Below are 12,133 nucleotides of genomic sequence, written 5' to 3' on the forward strand. Positions count from 1 at the left end.
AGTCCAAGTCCTCGCTTTGTCATCAAACCCCTGCCATTTACCCACAATGCCACAGGCTTCCAGTCCAAGTCCTCGCTTTGTCATCAAACCCCTGCAATTTACCCACAATGCCACAATGCCACAGGCTTCCAGTCGAAGTTCACATCCACTACAACACCATGGTGCTTCACTACAAAGCAGCATGGGGATCTGCTCTTCTCTGTCCTCCCACCCCTACAGCAGAGTCCCTGTCCATAGTCCCCCTGATGCTAGGACAACAGAGTCCCTGTCTATCTTACCAAAACGTCTGAAACCCTACCTCTTCAAAGAGTATATTAAATAATCCCACAGCACCCTTGCCTCTTTATGTAGTGTTGTGTTATGTCTGGGGCGGCAGGGTAGCCTAGTGGTTAGAGCGGAAGGTTGCAAGTTCAAAAATCCCCGAGCTGACAAGGTACAAAATCTGTTGTTCTGCCCCTGAACAGGCAGTTAGCCCACTGTTCCCAGGCCGTCATTGAAAATAAGAAATTGTTCTTAATTGACTTGCCTGGTTAAATAAAGGTTAATTGAAAATGTAAAAATACAAATAGCCTAAGTAGAGCAGTGGGTTAGCATTAGCCAGTTAGCTATAGAGGCTGTCTCTATGATGGCCATAGTAGAGCAGTGGGTTAGCATTAGCCAGTTAGCTATAGAGGCTGTCTCTATGATGGCCTTAGTAGAGCAGTGGGTTAGCATTAGCCAGTTAGCTATAGAGGCTGTCTCTATGATGGCCATAGTAGAGCAGTGGGTTAGCATTAGCCAGTTAGCTATAGAGGCTGTCTCTATGATGGCCTTAGTAGAGCAGTGGGTTAGCATTAGCCAGTTAGCTATAGAGGCTGTGTCTATGATGACCATAGTAGGATGGGCATGAGTGTGTGTGTAGTCAGTGTGTGTATATTCAGTGTGTATATTCAGTGTGTGTATATTCAGTGTGTGTATATTCAGTGTGTGTAGTCAGTGTGTGTAGTCAGTGTGTATTCAGTGTGTGTATATTCAGTGTGTGTAGTCAGTGTGTATATTCAGTGTGTGTAGTCAGTGTGTGTAGTCAGTGTGTGTAGTCAGTGTGTGTAGTCAGTGTGTGTAGTCAGTGTGTGTAGTCAGTGTGTGTAGTCAGTGTGTATATTCAGTGTGTATAGTCAGTGTGTAGTCATTGTGTGTATATTCAGTGTGTGTAGTCAGTGTGTGTATATCAGTGTGTGTATATTCAGTGTGTGTAGTCAGTGTGTATAGTCAGTGTGTATAGTCAGTGGGTAGTCAGTGTGTATAGTCAGTGTGTGTATAGTCAGTGTGTGTATAGTCAGTGTGTGTATATCAGTGTGTATAGTCAGTGTGTATAGTCAGTGTGTATAGTCAGTGTGTATAGTCAGTGTGTATAGTCAGTGTGTATAGTCAGTGTGTATAGTCAGTGTGTATAGTCAGTGTGTGTATATTCAGTGTGTGTAGTAGTGTGTAGTCAGTGTGTGTATATTCAGTGTGTGTAGTCAGTGTGTAGTCAGTGTGTGTAGTCAGTGTGTGTAGTCAGTGTGTAGTCAGTGTGTGTAGTCAGTGTGTATAGTCAGTGTGTAGTCAGTGTGTGTATATTCAGTGTGTGTATATTCAGTGTGTGTAGTCAGTGTGTGTAGTCAGTGTGTGTAGTCAGTGTGTGTAGTCAGTGTGTGTAGTCAGTGTGTGTAGTCAGTGTGTGTAGTCAGTGTGTGTAGTCAGTGTGTGTAGTCAGTGTGTGTAGTCAGTGTGTAGTCAGTGTGTGTAGTCAGTGTGTGTAGTCAGTGTGTGTAGTCAGTGTGTGTAGTCAGTGTGTAGTCAGTGTGTAGTCAGTGTGTAGTCAGTGTGTGTAGTCAGTGTGTGTAGTCAGTGTGTGTAGTCAGTGTGTAGTCAGTGTGTAGTCAGTGTGTAGTCTGTGTGTAGTCAGTGTGTGTAGTCAGTGTGTAGTCAGTGTGTAGTCAGTGTGTGTAGTCAGTGTGTAGTCAGTGTGTAGTCAGTGTGTAGTCAGTGTGTAGTCAGTGTGTCAGACTATGCATCCCTGCAGTCGTTTCCAGTCTAATTCATTCAAGCCGTCTCTCTCATCCTCTGATTGGAGGGGAGCTGCTGTGGGTGTGACAGAGGGGAGGAGGGAGTTGTCTCTCTCATCCTCTGATTGGAGGGGAGCTGCTGTGGGTGTGACAGAGGGGAGGAGGGAGTTGTCTCTCTCATCCTCTGATTGGAGGGGAGCTGCTGTGGGTGTGACAGAGGGGAGGAGGGAGTTGTCTCTCTCATCCTCTGATTGGAGGGGAGCTGCTGTGGGTGTGACAGAGGGGAGGAGGGAGTTGTCTCTCTCATCCTCTGATTGGAGGGGAGCTGCTGTGGGTGTGACAGAGGGGAGGAGGGAGTTGTCTCTCTCATCCTCTGACTCAGATGTCCACTCCCTTCCTCTATATGTGTATAGTTGTTTCTGATTGGAGGGGAGCTGCTGTGGGTGTGACAGAGGGGAGGAGGGAGTTGTCTCTCTCATCCTCTGATTGGAGGGGAGCTGCTGTGGGTGTGACAGAGGGGAGGAGGGAGTTGTCTCTCTCATCCTCTGATTGGAGGGGAGCTGCTGTGGGTGTGACAGAGGGGAGGAGGGAGTTGTCTCTCTCATCCTCTGATTGGAGGGGAGCTGCTGTGGGTGTGACAGAGGGGAGGAGGGAGTTGTCTCTCTCATCCTCTGATTGGAGGGGAGCTGCTGTGGGTGTGACAGAGGGGAGGAGGGAGTTGTCTCTCTCATCCTCTGATTGGAGGAGCTGCTGTGGGTGTGACAGAGGGGAGGAGGGAGTTGTCTCTCTCATCCTCTGATTGGAGGGGAGCTGCTGTGGGTGTGACAGAGGGGAGGAGGGAGTTGTCTCTCTCATCCTCTGATTGGAGGGGAGCTGCTGTGGGTGTGACAGAGGGGAGGGAGTTGTCTCTCTCATCCTCTGATTGGAGGGGAGCTGCTGTGGGTGTGACAGAGGGGAGGAGGGAGTTGTCTCTCTCATCCTCTGACTCAGATGTCCACTCCCTTCCTCTATATGTGTATAGTTGTTTCTGATTGGAGGGGAGCTGCTGTGGGTGTGACAGAGGGGAGGAGGGAGTTGTCTCTCTCATCCTCTGATTGGAGGGGAGCTGCTGTGGGTGTGACAGAGGGGAGGAGGGAGTTGTCTCTCTCATCCTCTGACTCAGATGTCCCTTCCCTTCCTCTCTGCAGGAACAGACAGCCCTTATAAGGAAACAGAAGACTTTTACACACAATCTGATTGGAGGGGAGCTGCTGTGGGTGTGACAGAGGGGAGGAGGGAGTTGTCTCTCTGGAATGAGGTCAGGGCACATGGTCTGGGGTTAAGAGGAGCTCCCCCAACACAGATATACTGCTGAGGTGTGTGACTCCTCACACACACAGTCATGTTCACAGCTACACACACACACACACACACACACACACACACACACACACACACACACACACACACACACACACACACACACACACACACACACACACACACACACACACAGTCATGTTCACAGCTTCAGCTACTAACACACACACACACCAAACTATTATTTTACCTTTATTTAACCAGGCAAGTCAGTTAAGAACATATTCTTATATTCAATGACGGCCTGGGAACAGTGGGTTAACTGCCTGTTCAGGGGCAGAACGACAGATTTGTACCTTGTCAGCTCGGGGATTCGTTTTTGCAACCTTTCGGTTACTAGTCCAACGCTCTAACCACTAGGCTAACTGTCGCCCTACAAATCTCATAACCACATGTGGAAAACAGTGTGTGTGTGTGTGTGTGTGTGTGTGTGTGTGTGTGTGTGTGTGTGTGTGTCAGTCGGTCAGACAGAAACAAGGGAAGAGAATCTGGGTCAAACATGATCTGAAACACATTTGACATGGATGGAAAACTGGTTTGAGCCAATGGAAGGGCAGGATAAGAAGGGCGGGGCATGAGAGTAGTATTGAGCTCTTCCTCACATCACTCTGTGTGTGTGTGTGAGAGAGAGAGTGTGTGTACTTAGCCCCAGGAATGCAGTGTCACACACTGAGGAGGAGGAGTAGGAGATGGAGAGAGGAAGACTAGATCAGTCATGGAGCTCTGTCTCCATCTACAGGACAGAGGAGAGAACTACAGGACAGAGGAGAGAACTACAGGACAGAGAGGAGAGAACTACAGGACAGAGGAGAGAACTACAGGACAGAGAGGAGAACTACAGGACAGAGGAGAGAACTACAGGACAGAGGAGAGAACTACAGGACAGAGAGAAGAGAACTACAGGACAGAGAGGAGAGAACTACAGGACAGAGAGGAGAGAACTACAGGACAGAGAGGAGAGAACTACAGGACAGAGAGAACTACAGGACAGAGAGAACTACAGGACAGAGAGAACTACAGGACAGAGAGGAGAGAACTACAGGACAGAGAGAACTACAGGACAGAGAGGAGAGAACTACAGGACAGAGAGAACAGAACTACAGGACAGAGAGGAGAGAACTACAGGACAGAGGAGAGAACTACAGGACAGAGAGGAGAGAACTACAGGACAGAGAGGAGAGAACTACAGGACAGAGAGGACTACAGGACAGAGAGGACTACAGGACAGAGAGAACTACAGGACAGAGAGGAGAGAACTACAGGACAGAGAGGACTACAGGACAGAGAGGACTACAGGACAGAGAGAACTACAGGACAGAGGAGAGAACTACAGGACAGAGAAGAGAACTACAGGACAGAGAGAACTACAGGACAGAGCGGAGAGAACTACAGGACAGAGAGAACTACAGGACAGAGAGAACTACAGGACAGAGGAGAGAACTACAGGACAGAGAGGAGAGAACTACAGGACAGAGAGGAGAGAACTACAGGACAGAGAGGAGAGAACTACGGGACAGAGAGGAGAGAACTACGGGACAGAGAGGAGAGAACTACAGGACAGAGAGGAGAGAACTACAGGACAGAGAGAACTACAGGACAGAGAGGAGAGAACTACAGGACAGAGAGGAGAGAACTACAGGACAGAGAGAAGACAACTACAGGACAGAGAGGAGAGAACTACAGGACAGAGAGGAGATAACTACAGGACAGAGAGGAGAGAACTACAGGACAGAGAGGAGAGAACTACAGGACAGAGAGAAGAGAACTACAGGACAGAGGAGAGAACTACAGGACAGAGGAGAGAACTACAGGACAGAGGAGAGAACTACAGGACAGAGAGAACTACAGGACAGAGGAGAGAACTACAGGACAGAGAGGAGAGAACTACAGGACAGAGAGGAGAGAACTACAGGACAGAGAGAACTACAGGACAGAGAGGAGAGAACTACAGGACAGAGAGGAGAGAACTACAGGACAGAGAGGAGAGAACTACAGGACAGAGAGGAGAGAACTACAGGACAGAGAGGAGAGAACTACAGGACAGAGAGGAGAGAACTACAGGACAGAGAGGACTACAGGTCAGAGAGGAGAGAACTACAGGACAGAGAGGAGAGAACTACAGGACAGAGAGGAGAGAACTACAGGACAGAGAGGAGAGAACTACAGGACAGAGAGGAGAGAACTACAGGACAGAGGAGAGAACTACAGGACAGAGGAGAGAACTACAGGACAGAGAGGAGAGAACTACAGGACAGAGAGGAGAGAACTACAGGACAGAGAGGAGAGAACTACAGGACAGAGGAGAGAACTACAGGACAGAGAGGAGAGAACTACAGGACAGAGAGGAGAGAACTACAGGACAGAGAGGACTACAGGACAGAGAGGAGAGAACTACAGGACAGAGAGGAGAGAACTACAGGACAGAGAGGAGAGAACTACAGGACAGAGGAGAGAACTACAGGACAGAGAGGAGAGAACTACAGGACAGAGAGGACTACAGGACAGAGAGGAGAGAACTACAGGACAGAGAGGAGAGAACTACAGGACAGAGGAGAGAACTACAGGACAGAGAGGAGAGAACTACAGGACAGAGAGGAGAGAACTACAGGACAGAGAGGAGAGAACTACAGGACAGAGGAGAGAACTACAGGACAGAGGAGAGAACTACAGGACAGAGGAGAGAACTACAGGACAGAGGAGAGAACTACAGGACAGAGGAGAGAACTACAGGACAGAGGAGAGAACTACAGGACAGAGAGGAGAGAACTACAGGACAGAGAGAACTACAGGACAGAGAGGAGAGAACTACAGGACAGAGAGGAGAGAACTACAGGACAGAGAGGAGAGAACTACAGGACAGAGAGGAGAGAACTACAGGACAGAGGAGAGAACTACAGGACAGAGAGGAGAGAACTACAGGACAGAGAGGAGAGAACTACAGGACAGAGGAGAGAACTACAGGACAGAGAGGAGAGAACTACAGGACAGAGAGGAGAGAACTACAGGACAGAGAGAAGAGAACTACAGGACAGAGAGAACTACAGGACAGAGGAGAGAACTACAGGACAGAGAGAACTACAGGACAGAGGAGAGAACTACAGGACAGAGGAGAGAACTACAGGACAGAGAGAACTACAGGACAGAGAGAACTACAGGACAGAGGAGAGAACTACAGGACAGAGAGGAGAGAACTACAGGACAGAGAGGAGAGAACTACAGGACAGAGAGGAGAGAACTACAGGACAGAGGAGAGAACTACAGGACAGAGGAGAGAACTACAGGACAGAGGAGAGAACTACAGGACAGAGGAGAGAACTACAGGACAGAGAGGAGAGAACTACAGGACAGAGAGGAGAGAACTACAGGACAGAGAGGAGAGAACTACAGGTCAGAGAGGAGAGAACTACAGGACAGAGAGGAGAGAACTACAGGACAGAGGAGAGAACTACAGGACAGAGAGGAGAGGACTACAGGACAGAGGAGAGAACTACAGGACAGAGAGGAGAGAACTACAGGACAGAGAGGAGAGAACTACAGGACAGAGAGGAGAGAACTACAGGACAGAGAGGAGAGAACTACAGGACAGAGAGGACTACAGGACAGAGAGGACTACAGGACAGAGAGGAGAGAACTACAGGACAGAGAGGACTACAGGACAGAGAGGACTACAGGACAGAGAGAACTACAGGACAGAGAGGAGAGAACTACAGGACAGAGAGGAGAGAACTACAGGACAGAGAGGAGAGAACTACAGGACAGAGAGGAGAGAACTACAGGTCAGAGAGGAGAGAACTACAGGACAGAGAGGAGAGAACTACAGGACAGAGAGGAGAGAACTACAGGACAGAGAGGAGAGAACTACAGGACAGAGGAGAGAACTACAGGACAGAGAGGAGAGAACTACAGGACAGAGAGGAGAGAACTACAGGACAGAGAGGAGAGAACTACAGGACAGAGAGGAGAGAACTACAGGACAGAGAGGAGAGAACTACAGGACAGAGAGAACTACAGGACAGAGAGAACTACAGGACAGAGAGAACTACAGGACAGAGAGAACTACAGGACAGAGAGAACTACAGGACAGAGGAGAGAACTACAGGACAGAGAGGAGAGAACTACAGGACAGAGGAGAGAACTACAGGACAGAGAGGAGAGAACTACAGGACAGAGAGGAGAGAACTACAGGACAGAGAGGAGAGAACTACAGGACAGAGAGGAGAGAACTACAGGACAGAGAGGAGAGAACTACAGGACAGAGAGGAGAGAACTACAGGACAGAGAGGAGAGAACTACAGGACAGAGAGGAGAGAACTACAGGACAGAGAGGAGAGAACTACAGGACAGAGAGGAGAGAACTACAGGACAGAGGAGAGAACTACAGGACAGAGAGGAGAGAACTACAGGACAGAGAGGAGAGAACTACAGGACAGAGAGGAGAGAACTACAGGACAGAGAGGAGAGAACTACAGGACAGAGAGGAGAGAACTACAGGACAGAGAGGAGAGAACTACAGGACAGAGAGAACTACAGGACAGAGAGAACTACAGGACAGAGAGGAGAGAACTACAGGACAGAGGAGAGAACTACAGGACAGAGAGGAGAGAACTACAGGACAGAGAGGAGAGAACTACAGGACAGAGGAGAGAACTACAGGACAGAGAGGAGAGAACTACAGGACAGAGGAGAGAACTACAGGACAGAGAGAAGAGAACTACAGGACAGAGAGGAGAGAACTACAGGACAGAGAGAACTACAGGACAGAGAGGAGAGAACTACAGGACAGAGAGGAGAGAACTACAGGACAGAGGAGAGAACTACAGGACAGAGGAGAGAACTACAGGACAGAGAGGAGAGAACTACAGGACAGAGAGGAGAGAACTACGGGACAGAGAGGAGAGAACTACAGGACAGAGAGGAGAGAACTACAGGACAGAGAGGAGAGAACTACAGGACAGAGAGGAGAGAACTACAGGACAGAGGAGAGAACTACAGGACAGAGAGGAGAGAACTACAGGACAGAGAGAACTACAGGACAGAGGAGAGAACTACAAGACAGAGAGGAGAGAACTACAGGACAGAGAGAGATGGAGGGTGGAAGACTAGATCAGTCATGGGTCTTCCAAATGGACAATGACCCCATGCATACTTCCAAAGTTGTGGCAAAATGGCTTAAGGACAACAAAGTCAAGGTATTGGAGTGGCCATCACAAAGCTCTGACCTCAGTCCTATAGAAAATGTGTTGGCAGAACTGAAAAAGTGTGTTCGAGCAAGGAGGCCTACAAACCTGACTCACCAGCTCTGTCAGGAGGAATGGGCCAACATTCACCCAACTTATTGTGGGAAGCTTGTGGAAGGCTACCCGAAACGTTTGACCCAAGACAGCAGCTGGTATTATTCCAGACAGCAGCTGGTATTATTCCAGACAGCAGCTGGTATTATTCCAGACAGCAGCTGGTATTATTCCAGACAGCAGCTGGTATTATTCCAGACAGCAGCTGGTATTATTCCAGACAGCAGCTGGTATTATTCCAGACAGCAGCTGGTATTATTCCAGACAGCAGCTGGTATTATTCCAGACAGCAGCTGGTATTATTCCAGACAGCAGCTGGTATTATTCCAGACAGCAGCTGGTATTATTCCAGACAGCAGCTGGTATTATTCCAGACAGCAGCTGGTATTATTCCAGACAGCAGCTGGTATTATTCCAGACAGCAGCTGGTATTATTCCAGACAGCAGCTGGTATTATTCCAGACAGCAGCTGGTATTATTCCAGACAGCAGCTGGTATTATTCCAGACAGCAGCTGGTATTATTCCAGACAGCAGCTGGTATTATTCCAGACAGCAGCTGGTATTATTCCAGACAGCAGCTGGTATTATTACAGACAGCAGCTGGTATTATTCCAGACAGCAGCTGGTATTATTCCAGACAGCAGCTGGTATTATTCCAGACAGCAGCTGGTATTATTCCAGACAGCAGCTGGTATTATTACAGACAGCAGCTGGTATTATTACAGACAGCAGCTGGTATTATTACAGACAGCAGCTGGTATTATTACAGACAGCAGCTGGTATTATTACAGACAGCAGCTGGTATTATTACAGACAGCAGCTGGTATTATTACAGACAGCAGCTGGTATTATTACAGACAGCAGCTGGTATTATTACAGACAGCAGCTGGTATTATTCCAGACAGCAGCTGGTATTATTCCAGACAGCAGCTGGTATTATTCCAGACAGCAGCTGGTATTATTACAGACAGCAGCTGGTATTATTCCAGACAGCAGCTGGTATTATTACAGACAGCAGCTGGTATTATTACAGACAGCAGCTGGTATTATTACAGACAGCAGCTGGTATTATTACATCTCCATACCCAGCATTTTGGAAATCAGCTGATGTCCTCCCACTGCTAAAGGGTGGAGATCCCTCAGATGCTAATAACTATCGTCCTCTCTCTAAACTCTATCCTGGTCGAAGTCTATGAACCCCTAGTGAACTCTCTGTCCTGGTCGAAGTCTATGAACCCCTAGTGAACTCTCTATCCTGGCCAAAGTCTATGAACCCCTAGTGAACTCTCTGTCCTGGCCAAAGTCTATGAACCCCTAGTGAACTCTCTGTCCTGGCCAAAGTCTATGAACCCCTAGTGAACTCTCTATCCTGGCCAAAGTCTATGAACCCCTAGTGAACTCTCTATCCTGGCCAAAGTCTATGAACCCCTAGTGAACTCTCTATCCTGGCCAAAGTCTATGAATCCCAAGTGAACTATTATGGATCCCCATTAGTTACTGCCAAGGCAGTAGCTACTCTTCCTGGGGTTTATTATGGATCCCCATTAGTTCCTGCCAAGGCAGCAGCTACTCTTCCTGGGGTTTATTATGGATCCCCATTAGTTCCTGTCAAGGCAGCAGCTACTCTTCCTGGGGTTTATTATGGATCCCTATTAGTTCCTGCCAAGGCAGCAGCTACTCTTCTACTAGGGCCTGTAGGACCTGCCTTGTTGATAGTGCTGTTAAGAAGGTAGAAACTAGGACCAGCCTTGTTGATAGTGCTGTTAAGAAGGTAGAAACTAGGACCTGCCTTGTTGATAGTGCTGTTAAGAAGGTAGAAACTAGGACCAGCCTTGTTGATAGTGTTGTTAAGAAGGTAGAAACTAGGGCCTGTAGGATCTGCCTTGTTGATAGTGTTGTTAAGAAGGTAGAAACTAGGGCCTGTAGGACCTGCCTTGTTGATAGTGTTGTTAAGAAGGTAGAAACTAGGGCCTATAGGACCTGTCTTGTTGATAGTGTTGTTAAGAAGGTAGAAACTAGGGCCTGTAGGACCTGCCTTGTGGATAGTGTTGTTAATAAGGTAGAAACTAGGGCCTGTAGGACCTGCCTTGTTGATAAGAAGGTAGAAACTAGGGCCTGTAGGACCTGCCTTGTTGATAGTGTTGTTAATAAGGTAGAAACTAGGGCCTGTAGGACCTGCCTTGTTGATAGTGTTGTTAATAAGGTAGAAACTAGGGCCTGTAGGACCTGCCTTGTTGATAAGAAGGTAGAAACTAGGGCCTGTAGGACCTGCCTTGTTGATAGTGTTGTTAAGAAGGTAGAAACTAGGGCCTGTAGGACCTGCCTTGTTGATAGTGTTGTTAAGAAGGTAGAAACTAGGGCCTGTAGGACCTGCCTTGTTGATAGTGTTGTTAAGAAGGTAGAAACTAGGGCCTGTAGGACCTGCCTTGTTGATAGTGTTGTTAAGAAGGTAGAAACTAGGGCCTGTAGGACCTGCCTTGTTGATAGTGTTGTTAAGAAGGTAGAAACTAGGGCCTGTAGGACCTGCCTTGTTGATAGTGTTGTTAAGAAGGTAGAAACTAGGGCCTGTAGGACCTGCCTTGTTGATAGTGTTGTTAATAAGGTAGAAACTAGGGCCTGTAGGACCTGCCTTGTTGATAGTGTTGTTAAGAAGGTAGTTTGTGATCACGTGATTTATACCTCGACTGAGGGATCGTATCCGACACGCGTTTCAACTCACCTTCCGACAGCGAGGGTTGGGACAGCTGAACAGCGACACTCCTTTATCCAACAACGCTGGGAAGTTACAGGACGGACAACTGGAGATAAAAGACAGGAAACGACCGATGAGGGTCAGAACATTCTAGAAACCATCAGACAGACAGACAGGAAACGACCGATGCAGGTCAGAACATTCTAGAAACCATCAGACAGACAGACAGGAAACGACCGATGAGGGTCAGAACATTCTAGAAACCATCAGACAGACAGGAAACGACCGATGAGGGTCAGAACATTCTAGAAACCATCAGACAGACAGACAGGAAACGACCGATGCAGGTGCCGTCTATCGACATGTCTCTAGAACATTCTATTGTCTGACATCTTGTTTAAAGGCTGGTTTATAGTCCCGTCTATCGACATGTCTCTAGAACATTCTATTGTCTAAACATCCATCTTGTCTAAAGGCTGGTTTATAGTCCCGTCTATCAACATGTCTCTAGAACATTCTATTGTCTGACATCTTGTCTAAAGGCTGGTTTATAGTCCCGTCTATCGACATGTCTCTAGAACATTCTATTGTCTAAACATCTTGTCTAAAGGCTGGTTTATAGTCCCGTCTATCGACATGTCTCTAGAACATTCTATTGTCTAAACATCCATCTTGTTTAAAGGCTGGTTTATAGTCCCGTCTATCGACATGTCTCTAGAACATTCTATTGTCTAAACATCTTGTTTAAAGGCTGGTTTATAGT

General features: G+C 47.8%; 1 protein-coding gene across 1 annotated transcript in view; it reads right to left on the reverse strand.

Moving 5' to 3' along the window:
• LOC124027033 (mucin-5AC-like) overlaps window positions 1-12,133 on the reverse strand; it is a 57,051-nt gene that overhangs the window by 7,635 nt on the left and 37,283 nt on the right. Inside the window, exon 12 of the mRNA XM_046339591.1 lies at window positions 11,398-11,476. Coding sequence (XP_046195547.1) covers window positions 11,398-11,476 — 79 coding nt within the window. The remainder of the gene's footprint in view (window positions 1-11,397; window positions 11,477-12,133) is intronic.

Source organism: Oncorhynchus gorbuscha, unplaced genomic scaffold (assembly GCF_021184085.1).
Source record: "Oncorhynchus gorbuscha isolate QuinsamMale2020 ecotype Even-year unplaced genomic scaffold, OgorEven_v1.0 Un_scaffold_2898, whole genome shotgun sequence".
In the NCBI taxonomy this organism is placed as follows: domain Eukaryota; kingdom Metazoa; phylum Chordata; class Actinopteri; order Salmoniformes; family Salmonidae; genus Oncorhynchus; species Oncorhynchus gorbuscha.